This window comes from Drosophila melanogaster, chromosome 2L, assembly GCF_000001215.4.
Source record: "Drosophila melanogaster chromosome 2L".
In the NCBI taxonomy this organism is placed as follows: domain Eukaryota; kingdom Metazoa; phylum Arthropoda; class Insecta; order Diptera; family Drosophilidae; genus Drosophila; species Drosophila melanogaster.
This window is the reverse complement of record NT_033779.5, coordinates 13,957,486-13,977,107: the sequence shown is the minus strand read 5'-3', so window position 1 is coordinate 13,977,107 and position 19,622 is coordinate 13,957,486. Positions and strand designations below refer to the sequence as shown.

At 43.9% G+C, this 19,622-nt stretch overlaps 8 protein-coding genes across 16 annotated transcripts; 5 read left to right on the top strand and 3 right to left on the bottom strand.

Annotated features, from left to right (window-relative positions):
- The first annotated feature begins 338 nt into the window (after positions 1 to 338).
- NimC1 (Nimrod C1) lies at positions 339 to 3,950 on the top strand. Of its 3 annotated transcripts, none has more exons than NM_135849.4 (2): positions 339 to 631; positions 1,229 to 2,989. In NM_135849.4, exons 1-2 carry the CDS (start codon positions 419 to 421, stop codon positions 2,876 to 2,878), a joined length of 1,863 nt encoding a protein of 620 aa, NP_609693.1. In that variant the 5' UTR covers positions 339 to 418; the 3' UTR covers positions 2,879 to 2,989. The 3 variants fall into 3 exon arrangements, with proteins under 3 accessions (NP_609693.1, NP_001285921.1, NP_001260453.1); NM_001298992.1 differs by lacking the exon at positions 339 to 631 and adding an exon at positions 854 to 1,130 and having other exon boundaries at positions 1,229 to 3,950; NM_001273524.1 differs by lacking the exon at positions 339 to 631 and adding an exon at positions 854 to 1,130.
- Positions 3,951 to 4,160: 210 nt separating this feature from the next.
- He (Hemese) lies at positions 4,161 to 5,012 on the top strand. 2 transcript variants are annotated; one of them, NM_144477.3, is made up of 2 exons: positions 4,161 to 4,317; positions 4,497 to 5,012. In NM_144477.3, exons 1-2 carry the CDS (start codon positions 4,219 to 4,221, stop codon positions 4,866 to 4,868), a joined length of 471 nt encoding a protein of 156 aa, NP_652734.2. In that variant the 5' UTR covers positions 4,161 to 4,218; the 3' UTR covers positions 4,869 to 5,012. The 2 variants fall into 2 exon arrangements, with proteins under 2 accessions (NP_652734.2, NP_001285920.1); NM_001298991.1 differs by having other exon boundaries at positions 4,497 to 4,892.
- NimB5 (Nimrod B5) lies at positions 4,935 to 6,931 on the bottom strand. 3 transcript variants are annotated; one of them, NM_001298990.1, is made up of 4 exons: positions 6,892 to 6,931; positions 6,242 to 6,620; positions 5,427 to 5,969; positions 4,935 to 5,367 (listed from the first exon to the last, which is right to left on the bottom strand). In NM_001298990.1, the coding sequence occupies exons 2-4, from the start codon at positions 6,547 to 6,549 to the stop codon at positions 5,271 to 5,273; spliced, it is 948 nt and encodes a 315-aa protein (NP_001285919.1). In that variant the 5' UTR covers positions 6,550 to 6,620; positions 6,892 to 6,931; the 3' UTR covers positions 4,935 to 5,270. The 3 variants fall into 3 exon arrangements, with proteins under 3 accessions (NP_001285919.1, NP_001188802.1, NP_609692.3); NM_001201873.2 differs by lacking the exon at positions 6,892 to 6,931 and having other exon boundaries at positions 6,242 to 6,600; NM_135848.5 differs by lacking the exon at positions 6,892 to 6,931 and having other exon boundaries at positions 5,129 to 5,367; positions 6,242 to 6,600.
- Positions 6,932 to 7,131: 200 nt separating this feature from the next.
- NimB4 (Nimrod B4) lies at positions 7,132 to 8,828 on the top strand. Its single transcript, NM_176032.3, has 3 exons — positions 7,132 to 7,489; positions 7,648 to 8,211; positions 8,273 to 8,828. The coding sequence occupies exons 1-3, from the start codon at positions 7,200 to 7,202 to the stop codon at positions 8,763 to 8,765; spliced, it is 1,347 nt and encodes a 448-aa protein (NP_788046.1). The 5' UTR covers positions 7,132 to 7,199; the 3' UTR covers positions 8,766 to 8,828.
- A 294-nt stretch (positions 8,829 to 9,122) lies between these two features.
- Positions 9,123 to 9,644, top strand: NimB3 (Nimrod B3). Its single transcript, NM_001038816.3, has 2 exons — positions 9,123 to 9,357; positions 9,414 to 9,644. The coding sequence occupies exons 1-2, from the start codon at positions 9,197 to 9,199 to the stop codon at positions 9,619 to 9,621; spliced, it is 369 nt and encodes a 122-aa protein (NP_001033905.1). The 5' UTR covers positions 9,123 to 9,196; the 3' UTR covers positions 9,622 to 9,644.
- Positions 9,645 to 10,089: 445 nt separating this feature from the next.
- Positions 10,090 to 12,096, top strand: NimB2 (Nimrod B2). The gene is made up of 3 exons (NM_165075.3): positions 10,090 to 10,602; positions 11,097 to 11,633; positions 11,712 to 12,096. The coding sequence occupies exons 1-3, from the start codon at positions 10,184 to 10,186 to the stop codon at positions 12,019 to 12,021; spliced, it is 1,266 nt and encodes a 421-aa protein (NP_723857.1). The 5' UTR covers positions 10,090 to 10,183; the 3' UTR covers positions 12,022 to 12,096.
- Positions 12,020 to 13,601, bottom strand: NimB1 (Nimrod B1). 2 transcript variants are annotated; one of them, NM_001273523.2, is made up of 4 exons: positions 13,370 to 13,601; positions 12,652 to 13,209; positions 12,370 to 12,573; positions 12,020 to 12,314 (listed from the first exon to the last, which is right to left on the bottom strand). In NM_001273523.2, exons 1-4 carry the CDS (start codon positions 13,558 to 13,560, stop codon positions 12,056 to 12,058), a joined length of 1,212 nt encoding a protein of 403 aa, NP_001260452.1. In that variant the 5' UTR covers positions 13,561 to 13,601; the 3' UTR covers positions 12,020 to 12,055. The 2 variants fall into 2 exon arrangements, with proteins under 2 accessions (NP_001260452.1, NP_788045.1); NM_176031.3 differs by having other exon boundaries at positions 12,020 to 12,311.
- A 125-nt stretch (positions 13,602 to 13,726) lies between these two features.
- On the bottom strand, positions 13,727 to 19,569 carry NimA (Nimrod A). Of its 3 annotated transcripts, none has more exons than NM_001259097.1 (5): positions 18,956 to 19,569; positions 16,103 to 16,277; positions 15,927 to 16,044; positions 15,152 to 15,859; positions 13,727 to 14,988 (listed from the first exon to the last, which is right to left on the bottom strand). In NM_001259097.1, the coding sequence occupies exons 1-5, from the start codon at positions 19,256 to 19,258 to the stop codon at positions 14,970 to 14,972; spliced, it is 1,323 nt and encodes a 440-aa protein (NP_001246026.1). In that variant the 5' UTR covers positions 19,259 to 19,569; the 3' UTR covers positions 13,727 to 14,969. The 3 variants fall into 3 exon arrangements, with proteins under 3 accessions (NP_001246026.1, NP_609691.6, NP_001285918.1); NM_135847.6 differs by having other exon boundaries at positions 15,156 to 15,859; NM_001298989.1 differs by having other exon boundaries at positions 14,169 to 14,988; positions 15,156 to 15,859; positions 18,956 to 19,323.
- Between the last annotated feature and the right edge of the window lie 53 nt (positions 19,570 to 19,622).

Sequence of the window (19,622 nt, the reverse complement as noted above, 5' to 3'; positions counted from 1 at the left end):
CAATTATTATTTATTTACGGTCTTGTTCTTTGTAGAAAAAAGCAATAACATTTGATGTTGCAACTCGACTAGCCGCAATGAAATTAACCATTTAGAATAAATTTAAGTATCTTTAGTAACCTAGGGCATATTTGAATGGCTGATGAAATATATACAGTAGTTGAAGGAAACATTATAGCGTTTGCTTCTGTCTTACATATTTTGCTTGCAATATTGGGATAAACAAATGCTCAGATAATCCCAAGCGGTTTATATGTATAGGTCTAGATTGTCGAGTCCTCAACGGATGTAGCTGATTTTGGAGCAACATGAAATATATAAATTTACATTTGCAGCTCAGTTGAATTTGAAACGTTGCGCCGAACTCATTTACATAGAGATCAAAGCTGAATTTTACAAGATTTCTGCTCTTTCCATAATGTCACACATCCAATGCCTTTGGGTGTGTCTGGGTTTTTTTATGCTACTCGTCGACTTCATTCAACCCATCGGCTTGAATGTTTGTAACCGATCGCAGGTGGTTACTTACAAGAGATATGTCGAAAGGAGTAGAGTGATACCATACCAGCATAGATCTTTCTGGAGTGGTTGGCAGACAAAATACCGCACCGAGTATTATACAGACGAAGAGGTAAATACAAAACTTTGAGTAAAATATAAATGGGGAACGGAACTAGTCTCCCTAAAGCTAATAATACAAATAATTATAAAATACTAAAAGATTCCTATGTACAAAGCAAACGAAGATATAGTGTGCTCGTTATCTGGAATTCATTAAAAATCCAAGAGAAAAGAACATTACATTAATTGAGGGTCCAGTTCTGTTTAATTCATCGGACAGACTGGTTGCTTTAAGATAGTGAATATATATATGGTATATACTTCAGGAAACGAATTGACTCGCATTACTCATGGATTTTACTGCATTTTCACTGCATTTTGTGTGTCTGTCATTGTCCTTTGGCACAAGTTTCGCCATTTTACGGCATGGCCTAAATGATTGCAGTCACCCGGAAAGCGTTCCGTATAACCGTAAGGTTCTTAAAAGTAAATTGGTTCCGTTTCAACAGTATTCATACTTTCATGGTTGGGTTACTAAGTACAGGCATCAATATGTCTATGAAGATGAGGTAATTCGAATTTGTACATAATTTATATTATTATTTATAGCTTTGGTAAGTGTGTAGTTAAAGTTTCCTTTAAAGAGGCTTTTTCTCCTGTTCTCTAGACTGCCTACAGGACCGTAATGAGACCCAGTTGCTGTGAGGGCTACGAAGGATCCGTTGAGAACTGCAAACCTGTCTGCAGACAACAGTGTCCTCAACATGGATTCTGCTCGTCCCCCAATACTTGCAGTTGCAATGCGGGCTACGGCGGTATCGACTGCCATCCCGTTTGCCCAACGGTATGTGGAAAAAACGAGTTTTGCGATCGCCCCGGAGTCTGTAGCTGCCAAAATGGCTACAAACGAACTTCTCCCAGCGACAATTGCCTTCCAGTTTGCGAAAAGGAATGTGGACACCATAGCTTTTGCTCGGAGCCCGGGAAATGCGAATGTGAACCTGGGTACGAGAAAGTGGGAAACGGCACCGTCTTTCCAGATGGATACAAGAACAATTCAAATGGCAATTGCTCGCCCATTTGCCCAAAGGATTGTGGCCAAAACAGCCGATGTGTGAGGCCAGGTGTGTGCGAGTGTGAAAATGGATATGCCGGTGACGACGGAGGCACCAATTGCCGACCCGTGTGCTCCACTTGCCCGGAGAACGGATTATGCTTGAGTCCCGGCGTTTGTGTCTGCAAGCCGGGCTACGTAATGAGAAATGATCTCTGCCAGCCGCATTGCGAAAAGTGCTCGGATAACGCACACTGCGTGGCGCCCAACCAATGCGAGTGCTTTCCGGGCTATGAGTCGTCGGGGGCGGACAAGAAGTGCGTACCCAAGTGCAGCAAGGGATGTACCAACGGCTTTTGCTTTGCACCGGAGACTTGTGTTTGCAGTATTGGCTATCAAATGGGTCCCAATCAAGTCTGTGAGCCAAAATGCAGCCTAAACTGTGTTCATGGCAAGTGCACCAGTCCAGAAACCTGTACCTGCGATCCGGGTTATCGCTTCAAGGACAACTCCCATCACGAATGCGATCCTATTTGCGACAGTGGCTGCAGCAACGGACACTGTGTGGCACCCAATTTTTGTATATGCCACGATGGCTATCAGCTCAATAGCACAAATCCTGTCACTTCTATGTGTCAGCCGATCTGCAAAGGCTGCCAATTCGGAGACTGTGTGGCACCGAATGTGTGCGAGTGCAACGTGGGCTATGAGAATATTAACGGACTATGCGAGTTACAAACCACGACGGACTCCTATGAATACAGCACCACAACTGTGGAGTTGCAATCATCAACTGTAGACCCTCAACTGCAGACATCAACCAGCGAGGTTCCGCACTCAAATTGCACTGCCGGTTGCATGTGCTGGATTGAATACGATGGGATGGGTACTTTCAATACAGCCAAGTGTGCCAAGATCTGTGTTGATCCCCAGGACAAGCCGTGCCTCAATTTGGACAATTGCCAATGCGATTTATCGAGTGGTCAACTGGTGTGCCAAGAGGATAGTGACATGGATTACAGCGGGGAGAATTCGCGATACGTTTGTCATATTTTGCCAGAGCAGGGGGCAAGATCAGAGGCTGAGGTACGGATTCCTGACCGAACTGGATCGTCTAACAAGTGGATGATTATCGTAGGCTCCTGCGCTGGAATGATCATTGGTGTGGCCGCCACAATCATTGGCATAAAGTACTATCGACGTTCTACCTCTAGGCGAAATTTTGAAGCCGAAGAAGCCATTGTTGAATGTGATTTTGAATAGTTTGAATCCACACAAAATCACTTATCCTTTCAAAATCGCTTGTAAAATTGTTAAATTACTTGAATTAAAAAATGTAATAACATGAAATAAATTTATAATAATAATTATAATAATTATTTGTTGGTAATGTCCTCAAGCTTAAAAGAATAACTGGACCATTTAGGTACGGAATGCAGGACTCACTATAAATGTAAGCAAATGTCAATTGTGCTTACTTAAAGTTGACTATCTAGGTTTCATCAAAAGAGGGTACTTTACAAGTACGAGATATATATTACGTCTAACTGTAATAGTTAAGAAGATTTATACGAATACTTTACGAGTACTGGAAAAGAAAACGCTGATACCAACCAGTCGTATCAGCGTTTCCTTTTTCAGTACTTGTCATATATGTATCTATTCCCATACAGAGTTTCTGTGTGGTTAATCAATCCAATAGATAAAACGCACGCTTTAATAAATCGTGATATCAAACATATATTTTGGCCAAACACTTCCTCCACACGGAGGAGCTTTCAATAGCTGTTGTAAAGGCAGAGTTTTTGTAATGCTCTAAAACTGTATAACTTTTCATAATAACAATACAATGCAAAAAAACCGGAAACTTGCAGTTTTATAAACTGATCAAATCCGTGAAGTATTGGTATGACAACCCCTTTGTTTTTCAATACCTTTCGTTTTGTGTTTGGAGTTTTAAGTTTGGACAACCACAGCAATTTTTTGTTTATTTACATTAAAATAGTTTGTTCATCACTATATAAGGGAAATTATTTCTTTTTAAAAAATTATTTTTGTATTAACCATTATCATTAGTTACAGGAAACGTTTGGAATGACACACAAAAGTGATTGAGTCATATTTACTACTAAATCATTGGAGGCCTGTTAAGCATACATACATACATATATAATATGTAATATTTAAAATATGTAAAATGTTCGCGGACTAATAAAACGACTGAGATCAACTGATTTGTAATCCTCATATTTTTTAGAATGAGAAAAAAGTTGTAAGTCAACCAAAACATACCACTCAATAAATTCATAAAATGAACTCGACGAGCTTAACGTTTAAAAGTGTATTTAAATCCTTTACTCACCTTTCTTTTTTTATAAAAAAGTAAGAAATAATTGTACAATTACTTCTTACTTTTATAAAGCCAATTAAATTAAAAATAAATACACTGGTTACATATTTTCCTCCTTATTGGATATACCCGAAAAGCTTTCATATAAAGGGTACTAATCTCGCTCCGCAGAAGGCAAGCGAAATTTTAAAGTTTAGTTCATTTTTTGGCACTCGGCGGAGCAGTTCACACTAAGTTTACATAAGTCACTAATATGCATAATTTTCAACTGACCGTCGTTTTCCTGGCACTGTTCACTTTTACCAGTTCCTTTGGATACCGTTCTGAACATCCGCACAGAAAACCAATACATGTACGTACTTTTTCTGTCTTTTAAAATCAATAACATTAAATACCCATGACAAAGGGTCAAATTGCATATGCAAATGACATACAAATATGTTAGTCTAAATATTACATATTTATAGGTATTTAATTAAAAAAATTTAATTTTAAAAACCAAGAATTATCATAATTTTTTGTTTTTGTCAGAGCAACCGTCCATCTCCAACTACTACAATGACAACAGATTCAACTTCAACTAGCTTTATGACAACAGATTCAACCCCAAGTGAAACGGAATCCACTTCGGATACATCTACTGAAGAAAGTACACAGATTTCTGACTTCACCGAAAGTTCAACCGAAAGTTCGACGACAGCAAAGATATTTTTAAAGGACAATGAGATTTCAAAACCAGAAAACAGCAACACTTTACTTATCAGTGTGTATGGCATTGTAATTACCTTGGCTATTTTAGTTGCTCTAATATACTGCATTCGACGCCATTATGGTTCATATTCTGTGAAAGAGCAATGCAAGCCCATTGAAAGTACCGCATATTTTAATAATATTAAATATTAAAATCATATTTAAATAATATTATCTAAAAACAAGGATTTAAATAATAACTTTCTTAAAAACAAATTTGCATCCACTAAGTATTAAAATAATTTTTGGCACGAATCTTAAAATATTTGAAATAAACATGACTCATTTATTTCCGACAAGCGCTTCAAATATTTTATTTCTACTTGTGCCGGATAAGAAGAATTTCAAAACAAAAACATTTGTTATATTTAAGCGATACGGAAGTAAGTAATCTCAGCTATTCGACATGTTTTGAATGCGATATTATCTAGCCATTTAAATTTATTTTTTAAGATAATGACTGCAGCTTTTGGATAAACACAATCTCTGTTTTGGTTTTATACCGATCAAGCCCAAGGGATTTCGAAATAAAAATCAATTCTTTAGTAATAATGTCTATACTGGAACGCACATGGTTGATTGCTCATGGTAGGTATATCCCGGATCGCATAGACATCGGTTTCGGCTGACACACACGCCATTGTTGCACTTCCTGCACCGAATAAAGATTGCCATTAGTCTGGTATTCCCAGCATGAAGTTTTCAGCTTACTGATAGCAATCGGCCTGGCAGACACCATCCCTCAGATTGTAACCAGGAGCGCAGTCGCACTGGTTGTTGTCCTTGCAGAGTCCGCCGATTCCACAGTCCGGTTCGCAGACGGGCTGGCATCCGTCGTCGGTCAGCTGATAGCCCTTGGAGCAGCCACAGATCTCCGGTTCGGTGCAGTTGTGCCGCGGACTGCTGCCACAGCCACTGCTGCAGATCGGGCGGCAGAAGCGTCGCGTCTCGTCCAGCTTGTAGCCCGGATCACACTGACAGCTGCCGTCCAGATAGCACTGACCATTTTGGCAGCCCAGCGGGCAGGCAAACACACAGTCACCGTTGTCGTTACGCACAAAGCCATCATAGCACTCGCACTCACCAGGAATCTTACAGCTTCCGTTCTGGCAGCCACATTGCGCCCGGCACACGGTTACGCCCATCAGACGACTGGCCGAGTATCCGGTGCAGCAGACCTCGATCAGGGACAGCCGGTTGGCCTGGTCCGTCTGGATGACACTGGGGTACGAGTACTTTTCCACCGTATCGGGGCTGCTCGAATGTTGGAAAACAAAAAATATTATAACTAAGTTCACCACATTGCTTCCAATTCTCAGTCTATGCTTATGAATTTTGGCAACTAAAAGTTTTACAAATTCTGGGAGTACAGATAAGGCTTGCGATATTATGTTCACAGTAGAAAGTTTATATATATATTTCTGATTATCAAAACATACATATATATATATACATTGTTAAAATAAAAAAATTTTGTTAATGTATATATACTTCAACGTTGTTTTCTGTGTATCTGACATACTTACGGCACCCAAATGCGGCATTTGTGTTGCCCCCTATCGGATTGCGTTTCATGTGATCGAATGAGATACTCTCGTCGTTTCGGCTGCAACTCCACATTTCTGGGATCTTGGAAGTTGGCTGGTCCAGGTCGATTATAGGACAACTGCCGGTTTTCCATGTACCCGCGGCCATAGGTTCCCATTCCTGGATCCTGGGACACAGGCCTTCTGTTGTACCGATCCGAATAGCTTGGCACATTTGTGTAAATACTGGGCAGACACACCATCAGGTGGAAAAAACTTAGACGAATGCGCAAGTCTCGCAACCACATCTTGAGCACTCCTTATTTCAAGTTTCTAGGTGTTCACAATTTGCCAGCTAGAATTGTACTAATTTTCGCCACTGAAACAGAATTAATTTTTTTTGTCTTATCAGAAAAGCAGCTATATTCGATGCATAGGCTAAGATGAGAGGAATTTGGTTCAGTTTGTTTATGAGAGTTTATTATTATGAATACATGTAAGTCGAAATTTTTAAGTGTTGCGACTTGTTTATACCTCAGTTGGATAATTTTCTAAAATATTTTTTCTAATTTTATTTTGAACGAGCCCAAAGCATATTTAAATATAAATAAAATAAAATAAAATATATTTGAATATGCTAATTTACATACCCAAAAGATACTTTTGGTTACTGAAATATTTTATTTGCATCCCATCACTATTTATCCGGGAAATTACAATTCGTAATGAAAGAACATAAAACTTAAGACGATCTTTAGCTCGTTCTTACTTGACATACATTGGCATTGCGAGCCCTGGATCTCCCCCTCCAGATCCGAATTAAGCGCTGAAGCCCTCTTATCATTGCCTCCGGCTGTGATTAGAGGCTGGCCCAACTGCGTCGTCTCCGGAGCAGTAAACAATAGCGACTTGAGCGTTTCGGTAGCGCGCCACAAAGGAATCCGCGCCCAGCACTGAGATGTCAACAATACTGCGATCTCTGTGCCTCCACTCGGTGCTCCTGGTCCTGTTCCTCTGCGTGCTGCACGGCCTGGAGCTGCAACTTCACGAGCAACAGCTGCAGCAGCAAAAGGACGAGCAGCTGCGCCTGCGCGCGGAGCAACGCCAGCGGGAACTGCTGCGTGAGCACGAGGCTCTACAGCGACGCCTCTCGTCCTCGACCACCACACGGAAACCCTATATAATACCCAACGGTTTGTCGCTGCCCCGGAGAGGGGAACATCCGGACAAGTGCCGACAGGAAGTGCCGTAAGTGTGTGCCGGTGACAATCTAAGCCCATTAAATCCTTGGGCTCTTTTAGACCTTGCCCATAACCAGCACAAGTTCTCGTATGGTTTATAACTTTTAATTTTACTGATATATCTCAAAAGCACACATGCATTGTATACACCAATCCAATCTCCAGGGCCGTGTTCTTTCAGTACGACAAGGAGGTGAAGATTGTGGGCAACAGCTCCACCAATCCCTACATGAACGTGATCGAGGTTTGTTGCAAGGGCTGGCGCCGCTATGAATATGACTGGAGCCAGTGCGTTCCGGATTGCGGTGAGCGGTGCCAGGAGAACGGCTTCTGTGTGGCGGGCGGCAAATGCGTGTGCTTCACGGACTTTGTGCTCAACTACCGCAACAATTGTGTGCCCACCTGTCCGTTGGGCTGTCCGCATGGTCGCTGTTACTTGAACGGCACCTGCCAGTGCGATAAGGGATACGAGCTGGACGGATCGCGCAAATTCTGCCAGCCGCAGTGCAACGCCACCTGTGGCCACAACGAGGTCTGCTTGGAGCCGGGCAAGTGCTCCTGCGCCGAGGGATATACCCGAGGACTGAGGGAGTCCGCCGCCCTGGGATGCCAACCGATTTGTATTCCGGACTGCGGATACGGTCACTGCGTGCGGCCCAACGAATGCGAGTGCTTCCCCGGATTCCAAAAACGCAAGAACGGCATCACCTGCGAAGGCGATTGCTATATGTGAGTGTTAGAACTAGACGCCTCTCCTTTTACATTTAATAATTTAATAAATTTCTTTCAGGACCTGCGAGAATGGCTTCTGTGCAAACAAAACGACGTGCGTGTGTCAGAACGGATATCGATACGATAAGAATACGACGACCTGTCTGCCGGATTGCGGGGACAACTGCGATAATGGGGTGTGCATCTCGCCGGGCAACTGCCGCTGCTTCAAGGGCTACGTCCGGAATCGGGAGCGATGCGAGGCGGTCTGCGTGGGTGGATGTGGTTTTTACGGCAAATGCATCGCACCGAATGTGTGCGGATGCGCCATAGTCCCGGGTCCGGAACGCACCTACCAGCGTTGCGAGTACGGATTGTGCAACGCCATGGGAAGATGCCGCTGCCAGGTGGGCATGACGCGATTCATCGATCGCTGCATGTCGCCGGACACGGTCACCACATACGCCTCTATGAATCCCGTCAAGGTGAACGCATCGCTCATCCAGGAATTCAATCTTCTGCTGGGCAGGCACTTCAACTTGACCACACTCAGCGATATGTGGTGGTTGTGAGTTCGGAGCTCTCACTTTTCCAGCATCACTGAGCAGTCTCTAATAAATATTCATGCATTTCCCAAGACGTTGTGTTCTTATCAGGGGTGTCTGAAATATCTTGTGGCTTCATCTCTTGGGATTTCGCTTTTTTGAAGCAAGTCTAGCTTAAATTGTAAACGTACGTCGAAGATTTGGTACCCTCTCGAAAGTTGTTTCATTTGAATAGGTATTTATTATTTGGTATATCACTTATTTTCTGCATAGTCAACATACCCCACGAATACCGGGTACTGAACACATAATTATCTTCCTAGGAATATAGAACATTTCTATCTCCGTACACTTAAATGCCGCGCTTGACACAGACGACAATTTAGTAGCTCCGAGACACTGGCGAGCATTGCGCTCGCATTTTGATACGACCTCGCCTTCAGCTGAATCCGAGCGAAATGCACTTGACATCCACGCTGATTGGACTCCTTATCTGCGGTCTGGGGATCGAGCTGCCCACGCGCACTGCCGCACAATTCTGGTCGGTGGATCCTGTTACGCAGTGGCGAAAAGAGGCTCTGGCCGAGAGGGGATCCGGCATCTGTTACAGGACGCTCACGTAGGTAAACCATTCCGCACGCCTGACCGAATTTCAAGATCAATTCCCACTCCCAGCGTGGAAACCATCAATCCCAACTCCAGAAATCGTCAGTTCTCCTACTGCTGCGATGGTTATGTGAATAAGGGAACAAGCCAGAACCTGAAGTGCGAGCCCATTTGCTCGGAGGACTGCTCCAATGGATTGTGCCTGGCGCCCGAGGAGTGCGAGTGTGCTCCGGGTTACTATCGGAGTAACAAAAGGTGTCGTTTTGTCTTGGAATAACAAAAATAAATAATATCAATTACAATATTTTTTGAGTTGCTTACTTTATCATTATTTGATCAATACTTCTACTATTTGAAATATTATTAACCTGTTTTTTACGACCATTCATGATTACATAGAAACGTTAAATTTTTTTTTTGAAAAAACCTTCATAAGTTTTAAAGGTTCATCATTTTTATGTTCTGTGCCTTTAAATCTGATATTTCATCAAGAAATAATCTCTATACCTGAAGTCATCGTTGTACGCAAACTTTTCTTGGAATTACCCAAAAGCAATGAGTTTTGTTTACGACTCACAATTTATGGCAATGATCGATTTGCTTTGCCCGAAGCTACTGAGAGCAAACCTTCGCTCCGTTTGCCACATTGATGGGTACATTGGCGAGGTGCTGATTAGAAGGGGGACAAGAGGTTGCCGGAGGCGAATGGCGGCTCAGAGATCCGGAGCTTCGCATCGGGAGCCGATTAGTCGATGTGCAACTACAGTCGCCAGCGGACGTGGACGTGGGCGCATAATCAATTTCCATACGTACGAAATCCGTAATCAAGTGACATCACCATGAGGTCATCATCGTGCCAGCTGGTGACTCTGGGCGTTCTGCTGGCCATCTGTTCCCTGGGTCAGGGACAATTCAAGACGGCTGGCATCAAGACACGGCAGCCGCCATCGGGAAACCTGCAGCTTGCCGGCAATAGCAGTGAGTCGGGATGGAGGAGCTACAACCAGAGCAGCTACGGTTGGAGCACTCAAAACCAGAGCAACTACGCCTGGAACCAGCAGAACCATGTGGAACAGGGATCCGCTGGATTTGTGCGCGCCGAGGTCTTTCAACCGGTCACATTGCCGCCCCTTTATGGACACTACGTGCAGCCGGTGACTCCGCCCGCTCATCGTGTCCAGGTCCTGGATGAAACGGCCCTGTTCATCAACAAAACCAGATCTGCCATGGCCAGTGGTGTGTGCTACAAGGAAGTTCCGTAAGTGATGGGTTAATTTCGGACAAAAAATACTAACAATCGAGAGGAAAACACTTTTATAATTCCACTTAAAGCTATCGCCCAATTCGGAAGGCATTCGAAAACAAGGCAAGCCATAAAAATAGTGAACTAACGACCTCAACTTCCTCCGCTGGCCTGATAATTAAAATGCGCCTTGATTTCACGAGTATATGTGTGCCAAGCTAATAATGTGAATGAATTTAATATGCAACGAGCGGAAAGTCAGTAGATAAGCGAAAAGTTTTTAAATTTAGTTGAATTGACTAGTTTCATTTGCATTCTCTTGGACAATATGTAGTTTAAAACTTTAAAGGACAAAATTATTTTTCAATTTTGACACACATCTTTACTAAGGTATTATTTAGACATGTTGATTATCTGTTTTATTAGTTTCCCTAGGAAAAATATATGTCATTGCATTCATGATTTTAAGTTGTTTAAGTAAACCTAATGTTTTCCTTGTTTATATCCAGAACCGCGTCACTGCTCCGCAATTCGCGGGATCAGTTCGTTGGCAATGGCACCACTCCGGACATGAGTCGCATCCAAGTCTGCTGCGATGGCTATGAGCGAAATCCGCACATCTACCGCCGCTGTGAGCCGATCTGCGCGGATGACTGCCGGAATGGAATATGCACTGCTCCGAATACCTGTGTCTGCATACCCGGCCACGTTCGCACCGCCGAGGGCAAGTGCATCTCCACCTGTCCCCTGGGCTGCGGCAACGGAGTGTGCGACGAGCGGAATGAGTGCAAGTGCCGCGAGGGATACTCGCTTGAGCCGGAGACTCGTAAGTACTGCCAGCCGGAATGCAAGCCCGGCTGCTCCTTTGGACGCTGTGTGGCGCCCAACAAGTGCGCCTGCCTCGACGGATACCGCCTGGCCGCCGATGGATCCTGCGAACCAGTGTGCGACAGTTGCGAGAATGGCAAGTGCACGGCTCCAGGACACTGCAACTGCAACGCAGGCTACCTAAAGCTCCAAGGACGCTGCGAACCCATTTGCTCCATGTAAGTGTGGCCTTTAAAAAACAATGAAATCTGCTTGCGATGTATAGTTTAGATAATTTAATTATTTCCCTATTTCAGACCCTGCAAGAACGGACGCTGCATTGGACCGGACATCTGTGAGTGCGCTTCCGGTTTCGAGTGGGACCGGAAGTCGGCCGAGTGTCTGCCGAAGTGTGACCTTCCGTGCTTGAACGGCGTCTGTGTGGGCAACAACCAGTGCGACTGCAAGACCGGATATGTGAGGGACGAGCACCAGCGGAACATCTGCCAGCCACACTGCCCGCAGGGATGCCAGAACGGTTACTGCAGTGCCCCAAACTTCTGCATCTGCAGGCCGGGATTCATCAAGAGCGGCATCAAGGGACGCCAGACCTGCCAGGCCGTCTAACTTAGACTTTCGCACTTTATTGTTTCGTCTTGGATCAGAAATTAAATAGACGCCCTATCAGGGCATTAAACTCATAAGCAAGTTGGCGATTGAAGTGCTTTCTCTTTTCGCTAGTGTTGAGATGCTGACTGAGGCGGTCCGCCTTCAAACAGCGATCGATGAAGTGGGTTTCCCCCGATGGGCAACTGCAGTGCTCGATATCGTCACAGCTTCCGTTCCGGCAATGCTGTTGACCCTCACCACAGCCGCAGATTTCGGGAGCCACACAACGCCCGTATTTGCCGCAGAATCTGCTGAATAAGCGGAACTTCATGAAGGTGAACACAGCTTTTGCTCCGGGTAACAGACCTCTCACACTTTGGCCGACACTCGGCACCGTGGACCTCGTATCCTCGGAAGCAGCGGCACACTCCGGGCGCAATGCACACCCCATTTCCTTGGCCACAGTTGTCGCTGCACTCCGGCAAACAGCTGGTGGTGTTCACGTCGTAGCGATATCCTTCGCGGCAGTGACACTTGTACCGCGACTCACAGAGCCCATTCTCGCAGTTCCTGGAAGCGATAAGCAAATGGCTTAAATTGGCGGACAAATTTAAGATACTTTAGATAAAGATATATCGATACTCTTACAGGTAGCACTCAGCTTCGCATACATTCCAATTGGGCCGTTTAATGAACCCGGCGAAGCACTCGCACTGGTTGGGCGCCACGCACTTGCCAAATCCGCAGTCCGGAGCACAAACCGGTTGGCATCCCAAGTCCGGCGTTCTCCGGTAGCCGGGTGAGCAGTCGCACTGGCCGGGCGCCACACACTCCTCATGGGTGCCACATGACTGCGAACACTTCGGCCGGCAGAACTGCCGGGTCTCCTGATCCAGGACAAAGTTCTGATGGCAGACACAGGTGCCATTTAAATAACATCTGCCATGCTGACAGGCAATCGGACAGGTGTGAATACAGGCACCATGTTCGTTACGGACAAACTCTGCGAAGCACTCGCAAACGCCAGGACTGCGACAGAAGCCATTACGGCAGTTGTCTGGCGAAGATGCGGAGCAGTCCGGCACACATTCATTGGCATACGGATCGCGACGGTAGCCTGCACAACAGACCTCTATGCGATGGAAGTAGATCGTGGATCCATTACCACGCACCGGGGAATCCCGCTCGGTTTGGAAAAACACAGAACTGTAATCATCAAATCGAATTAATCAATGGGCGCTTGTAATCATTTCTCCCAGCATGCGCTCAAATAAATATATATATATTTGTTTATTAATGAACGTTTGTTTGGCATTAAGCTGCTTTGTTTTATTTTCCATATTTTTTAAAACTTCCTTTTACTCACGGCACCTCGCGATGGCACAGATGTTGCTGACGCTCGCGAGTTTGACTTAGTGACTCAAAATCGCCGTACTCCGTATTCTCTATGTCGCCGTAGAGCTCCGTGGAAACCGTGGAATCGGTCTTAATCTGGACAGGAAATGCCACCAGCGTCAGTAGAGCGGTAAGCCCGGCCAACGGTCCACTACAGTGCATCCCGTCTTGGTGTTCTGAGCTTCGATGTCGAGTAGCGAATGAACAGGCAGTCCAGGGGTTTGAATCTACTCAAAAGACCTTATCAGCATCAACTCTCAGTCTCGAAACGAAAACATTCAGAGAAAAATGAAAACATTAAGTTGCCCTTTTCAATCCAGCACATATTGTTTTATTAGACGATTTTATTAAATAATAGTCTTTAACTTACAAAATGTGGCTACATGGCTTTATTCTAATAATTATTTTATGAATCAGCTTTTGCATAAATATAATATGTTTTATAATATAGTAATGTTATTATAGCTGTTTTTTATTTTTAACTATAAATATAATTAGTTTTATATATTTTTTGAAGTCATAACATTTTTTATTTTTAAAACTGTTGCTACAGCAAACATACTTTTAAAAATTTAAAACGTTACAACTATGCGGAAACTACACACGCCACAATCGTAGACTTTAAAGAAACTTAAAGTCTAACACATAGGTTTTTATGGATATAAAAGTGTTAAATCTAATCAAAGACTACCCTTAAATAATGCAGAAACCTTTAACCATGCAAATCACCTTTAAAAAGTAATAGAAATTAGGTGAAACTCTATTAGTTTGATAATCGCCAATCCAATTCTTATATGATTTATGAATTAATTTTTTTTTTTATGTTTAATTAATGTTATTTTTCCCAGTTCATATCATATCTTCCATAATATAATGTTATAATAATTCGTGGGCAGCTTAAAATAATGATGTAATCAAAATGTATGCTCACTTAACATTTGGCTTCTGTACATAAATTTATTACTGATCTAAAGTATGTTATAAAAATAAGTGTGGTTGTAAAAACTCGCAGACTTTAAATGTGAGTTTTGGGACAAATTATTGGATAAATATGATATAAAATTACCTGGTATATGTTAGAAGGGCACATTTCAAGTTTAAATTGAAATAGATTTGTACAATATGTAAAAGTTACCAAAGGTCTAACGAATTTTCATATGTTCAGAAAAATCCTTTGTGTCAGCAATAAAGTTTACAGGTGGGCAACTCTTTTGGCTGTGATTTGGGCAGGAACCTGCAAGAAGTTTGAGTTCTGTGGCGGAATTATCAAGTGGGTGACATGATGCGACCGCTGATGCGGATGAACACTTCCATTGGAGAACTGGTCGTTCGCGGGCATGATCTGTGGCCTCGCCGGCAAAAACTGAGAGGCGGTTGTGGAGTGCTGAACATGCTGATGGCTCCGTGGGTGGTGCTGCTGATGGTGGTGCTGTTGGTGGTAGCGAATCTCGTCGTACAGATGCGAGTCCAGGCTTCCCTTTCGAGACTTGGGCGAAACCACCGAGTAGAGTGACTCCTTCCTGGCATAGGCGTAAGGTGGGGTTTTAATTGAGGAGTTGTTGCTGGGACTATCATATAGCTCTGGTTGTGCTGTGAAAATATATGATTTCTTTTGATTATAATATTTAAATAATTAAGTGAATTTCATATTTAAAGGAAAGTGTATTAATCTTAGTCGAAATTCAATTAATAATCTATATAAAGTGTGTATAGATGTGTGGCTAGCTACTTTAAGGTCGGCAGAGACACTTACATACCCTCGTTTGATTGGGGCGTGACCGCAAAGGCCACGGGCGGTTCAGGCAGTGGTTCGTGGAAGTTTTTTCCCAGGACCGCGGCTTCGGTGAGAACCACTTCCGGATTTGCAGGCAGCGTGGTCACCGTTCCGTTGGCATTGTATACTGCGGCATTTTTGTGGTGATACCTCCGGTACACATACAGTGAACCCACCGCAATGGCGACCAGCAGGAGGAGCATTATGCTGACCAGTGTGACCACCAAGCCGGACTGATGATCAGCTGTCGCCGTCTGACTTGAATTGGCCTCACCTCCAACGAATCCGGCCAAATGCTCCTGTGGCGAGGTGATCCCATTGGTGATGACGTGTATGACCTCCGGAGTGGGAACACCGGCGGCTGCAGCCGTATGGAGATTCTCGAGTAGGTCACTGCTCGATTGGTGGACAATGATCTTTGGTGAGTGTTGGGCATTTTCATTGCTGGTCGGTTGCTTAATTACTATGACCTCCGGCAGGGGAACGGGCGTGGTGGGACGCGGTATAATACCCATTTTCTCCAGCGTGGAGTTCACAGTCTCCACGATGACGTGGCTCACATTCAGTTGGAGAGGTTGATCCTGCTGGATGCAAGCACCCGTTTGTGGATTGCAAGGCTTCTCATCGCAGTCGCAAGCCTTGCGGCACATGATGCCGTAAGTTCCCTGTGGACAGGGCAGCTCGCAACTACAAGGAATTAAGTATTTACAATATTGATAATTTTGGATCTAAGGATTATAAGGGTAATACTAACAATTGTCCTGTCCAACCGGCAATGCAGTGACAAAGTCCCGATTTATTGTCGCAGGCTGCTCCATTTTGACATTGGCATAGATTCTTGCAGTCCAGTCCCCAGCGATCGTGATCACAGCCTACCAAAAGTTCATTAAACCAGAAAGTTATACGGAAATTACACGGAAATATACTTACGCTGTGTGCAATGTTTGCCAATATAGCCCTCTTCGCAGCTGCAAATGTCAGGCATTACGCAACTGCCACGCCCACAGCCGCCCCTGCAAATGGGCTTGCATGTGGCTTGACTATCCGACAAATTTCCCTCGTATCCTTGACAGCAGAAGCGAACTGTTCGCGTTTTGTTCAATTTCTGAAAGCATTAGATATATAAGCTACCAAAAATTATATTTGTACCTTCGATTTGGAATATTTTTATTTATTCAAATCGTTCCAATATAAATCTATATAATCTATAAAATTGCAGAAAATATTAGAATATTCTGGGCCTAAATTCCATTAAATAATGTAAGATTAATGTCATAACAATTAGCTTTGAAGTGATCAAAAACAAAGCAAAGCCGAAAAGTATGCCCCATAAACTTTACAAAACTTTATGGGCTCTAACACGATTGCTAGGAAATCTCAGAGCTGCCATAAAATCTCTTTGATCTACGACGCTGAATAGGGCATCATCCAAGCAGACCATTAATTGGATAAACTTGTAGTGGGCACTCCTCTCCATCAGCCCTGTCAACGCCTCGGTGTCACTTGCCCCTGTGGGCAGTGGACTTTGGCCCGGCTCTCGACAGTTACAGAATTAAGATGGAGATTATTGTAAGTCATCATTCCGCCCCCAAGAAGAACACGCATCACATCACCCTTGAAACCCCTTGAGTTGCCAATTTAATTGGATAACTGAATTCCGGGCGAGCTTCTCACACTCATTTCGGTTCCAGATTCATTCCCAGTCCACATTTTCCGATTCACGCATTGTTCGCAGTCGAGTTGATGGATTCATATCTGAATGCGGCCTGTGTATCTGTATCTGTAGCTGTATCTGTATCTGCCGCATATGTGTCCCCCACAAATGAATAAGGCGGAAATTTTAATATAAACAGTGAAATTCGATTCGAGTTTGGTCTTCTGATTCATTGTGTCTGCATAATTACGGTTGGCTTTTCAAATGTTTGCCACAAATAGTAATTGAATACAAGTTGAGCAATTTGTTCATTTCGTACTCCAATAACCGCATGGCCACCCTATAATACTACACCCCTTGCCAGTGGAAATGTGGTTGCCCATCAATCACAGCTGTAATCACATCTCTCCTTTGGAAAGCTATCGACAATCGTGCGGCACTTTGCTGGCTCAAGTTACAGCCAGTCCAGAGATCAAATTTATTTTTCCACTTACACTCGAACTTCTTAAGGCGTACACCTCGATGTTAATTAATTAAATTAAATTGGCAAATTAGTGGCTACATTTTCTAACCAAAATCGGAGTGTTGGCCAAGCAGGCGTTGACCAAAATCGCCAGGAATGCAAGCGACAGGGTTAAAAAAAATTGTTGCGTCAATCGAAGAAAAATGCTTTTTGAGGTGCTGGCCGTTAAGGCGATTCTCTTCAAACACCTGAAGAGCTCCAATTAAAATAATTATGAAATTAATTCGAGCCAAGCGCAAGCGATCTCAAATCTCACAAATCATTAGACACGAAACCGAGGAAAAAAAATAAATAAACTAAGCCAAAACTGGCTGCTTCTTGTCATGGCTTGCAACTCGGCTTAGTGATGCAATCCAAAGTGTGTCAACAGCTTTGGCATCAAGTCACCGCATACAAGTGGAGCTCTTAATGCCCAATTGCAGATCGGTCCGCCTGGCTATCCAGCCAGGCCATAAGTGCTGGATTTTCCGCTTTTCATTTGCACTTTCCATCACTGACACCATGACATAATTATTTTCCAAACCCCCCCGTATTCGCCCGCTGTATCCACCGAAAAAGTGCGCAAAGTAAATAAATGAATAGAAAATAATAAAATAAACCAGCCGAGCCTGATTAGACCCCTCGGATCGAGCAACTGCAACCGGATTCTGGCCATGCTTGGTCAACACTTGGCCGCCGCCGTTGTTTTCCTCGCTTTTCCCACTGCGCAGTTGAAAATGGCCAGGCGGTGGTTTTTGTGGATTTAATAGTTTGTTTGTCTGCTCCAAACAATTGCCTAAAATTAATAACTATTGATTGACGCTAATAGGGAATCAGTTATCATCATTTATCACAAAAACATTCGCAAAATTGTGATGTAAGCGAGCTGGTTCTTTTATTTATTTTTTAAGATGTAATTAATGACCATTTAAATAAACATTAATAATTGACGATGTTTGCTATTTGATAACCACTATTAAACACTTTGCTTTTCAAATTTCTAAATATTTGTTTCATAACAATAATTATATTAACAATACCTTTGAACCACTTTATACATAATGCGTATACGCCACATGTGTCCAGTAGTTCAAGAAGTTTGGCAGCCAAGGACGCACGTGGCACCTCAGATGCTACAGGTCAAAACCGGTCGCTTGCATCTTGACCAAGTAAAGTGCAACGGCAGCTCCTGCAGTTAAGCACAGCTGCCGCTAAATCCAATCCATGGGGCTTCCGTTCTCCATACGAGAAGGACAGGAAACCCCGTTTAGATTGGCCAGAATTGCGCAATGCATCTGGTGGCGGACAGAACCCATATAGCGAGCGATATATATGAGAAATGTAATCAAAGTCGGCCATCGAATCGGGGCAATTTATGGATATCGTGGCGAGCGGCTTCCTGGTTGGGCAAATCGAATTCGAAATCAGGTTTGTGGCGCAGGCTCCCCGGGATGGTGGAAAAAGTGGCCACGGCGAAGGTGTTGCCACTGGCTGGGATCGCGGTGACGCAAGAGATGCCCGCAAAGGCAGAGCCGGCAGTGGAACACCTGCGTCCATTTGGATACTTGGCCAGTTGCCAGGCTCCCTGATCCGGAGGCAAAATCAGTTCACTACTCTACTCACTCACCTGGACCCTCATCACCTCGCGCATTTCCGTCTTGAAGGTGGCGCATCTCGGCGGGATCTCCATGCACCAACTGGAGGTCCGCACACGCACCGGCTGCATCTCTGGCACCTGGACGTGCTCCACATATGGCTCCTCGCGTATGCAGATGTTCCCGGGTCCCTGGATGGAGGGCAGAGCCACAACCCCAGCTTCAATATCTTTCACGTTTGTGTTGATCTTGAGGGTGCTGTTTTGTCCTGATCCCAATGGTAAAACCATTGCAAGCAGGAGGAGCAGTTTTCCGAATAGCTTTTCTCTTATCATATTTGTTGTTTTATATTTCACTTCTTTTTACAGCTGAAAGGCATTCACTTTATTCCTCGTTTACCATATCCATCAATGATTACTGATCGCAAATTTTTTTTAATTGATGAAAATTCTTTTGATACCCCGAAAACCTTAATCACTTTTGCCCATCTCCGTTTATTATTTTTAGGACCTTGAACTATTAATTCGCATAACACATTCCTACAATATTTAATATTCTGATCTAGTTCTGGTCCAAACGAGGATCTTATCCGCTTACATCCATCAATTTAAACCGTTTGATGTGCGCTGCGTGTACGTCTGGATCGCGAGTCTCGTAAAAACTGTTTCCCCGTTGGCGGCGATTCTGTTACTCACTCCG

What these genes read in the sequence shown, in the direction of transcription:
- NimC1 (NM_001298992.1), top strand. Translation starts at nt 912, where the DNA reads ATGGATTTTACTGCATTTTCACTGCATTTTGTGTGTCTGTCATTGTCC. An exon ending in AATATGTCTATGAAGATGAG is followed by an intron (nt 1,131 to 1,228) that starts GTAATTCGAATT and finishes CCTGTTCTCTAG; the next exon opens with ACTGCCTACAGGACCGTAAT.
- He (NM_144477.3), top strand. Translation starts at nt 4,219, where the DNA reads ATGCATAATTTTCAACTGACCGTCGTTTTCCTGGCACTGTTCACTTTT. An exon ending in CGCACAGAAAACCAATACAT is followed by an intron (nt 4,318 to 4,496) that starts GTACGTACTTTT and finishes TGTTTTTGTCAG; the next exon opens with AGCAACCGTCCATCTCCAAC.
- NimB5 (NM_001298990.1), bottom strand. Translation starts at nt 6,549, where the DNA reads ATGTGGTTGCGAGACTTGCGCATTCGTCTAAGTTTTTTCCACCTGATG. An exon ending in AAATGCCGCATTTGGGTGCC is followed by an intron (nt 5,970 to 6,241) that starts GTAAGTATGTCA and finishes ACATTCGAGCAG; the next exon opens with CCCCGATACGGTGGAAAAGT. An exon ending in TGCCAGGCCGATTGCTATCA is followed by an intron (nt 5,368 to 5,426) that starts GTAAGCTGAAAA and finishes TATTCGGTGCAG; the next exon opens with GAAGTGCAACAATGGCGTGT.
- NimB4 (NM_176032.3), top strand. Translation starts at nt 7,200, where the DNA reads ATGTCAACAATACTGCGATCTCTGTGCCTCCACTCGGTGCTCCTGGTC. An exon ending in AAGTGCCGACAGGAAGTGCC is followed by an intron (nt 7,490 to 7,647) that starts GTAAGTGTGTGC and finishes TCCAATCTCCAG; the next exon opens with GGCCGTGTTCTTTCAGTACG. An exon ending in TGCGAAGGCGATTGCTATAT is followed by an intron (nt 8,212 to 8,272) that starts GTGAGTGTTAGA and finishes AATTTCTTTCAG; the next exon opens with GACCTGCGAGAATGGCTTCT.
- NimB3 (NM_001038816.3), top strand. Translation starts at nt 9,197, where the DNA reads ATGCACTTGACATCCACGCTGATTGGACTCCTTATCTGCGGTCTGGGG. An exon ending in ATCTGTTACAGGACGCTCAC is followed by an intron (nt 9,358 to 9,413) that starts GTAGGTAAACCA and finishes TCCCACTCCCAG; the next exon opens with CGTGGAAACCATCAATCCCA.
- NimB2 (NM_165075.3), top strand. Translation starts at nt 10,184, where the DNA reads ATGAGGTCATCATCGTGCCAGCTGGTGACTCTGGGCGTTCTGCTGGCC. An exon ending in GTGTGCTACAAGGAAGTTCC is followed by an intron (nt 10,603 to 11,096) that starts GTAAGTGATGGG and finishes GTTTATATCCAG; the next exon opens with AACCGCGTCACTGCTCCGCA. An exon ending in TGCGAACCCATTTGCTCCAT is followed by an intron (nt 11,634 to 11,711) that starts GTAAGTGTGGCC and finishes TCCCTATTTCAG; the next exon opens with ACCCTGCAAGAACGGACGCT.
- NimB1 (NM_001273523.2), bottom strand. Translation starts at nt 13,560, where the DNA reads ATGCACTGTAGTGGACCGTTGGCCGGGCTTACCGCTCTACTGACGCTG. An exon ending in CTGTGCCATCGCGAGGTGCC is followed by an intron (nt 13,210 to 13,369) that starts GTGAGTAAAAGG and finishes TGATGATTACAG; the next exon opens with TTCTGTGTTTTTCCAAACCG. An exon ending in TGTCGGCCAAAGTGTGAGAG is followed by an intron (nt 12,315 to 12,369) that starts GTCTGTTACCCG and finishes CCGCTTATTCAG; the next exon opens with CAGATTCTGCGGCAAATACG.
- NimA (NM_135847.6), bottom strand. Translation starts at nt 19,258, where the DNA reads ATGATAAGAGAAAAGCTATTCGGAAAACTGCTCCTCCTGCTTGCAATG. An exon ending in TGGCAAACATTGCACACAGC is followed by an intron (nt 16,045 to 16,102) that starts GTAAGTATATTT and finishes AACTTTTGGTAG; the next exon opens with GCTGTGATCACGATCGCTGG. An exon ending in GCCGGTTGGACAGGACAATT is followed by an intron (nt 15,860 to 15,926) that starts GTTAGTATTACC and finishes AATTCCTTGTAG; the next exon opens with TTGCGAGCTGCCCTGTCCAC.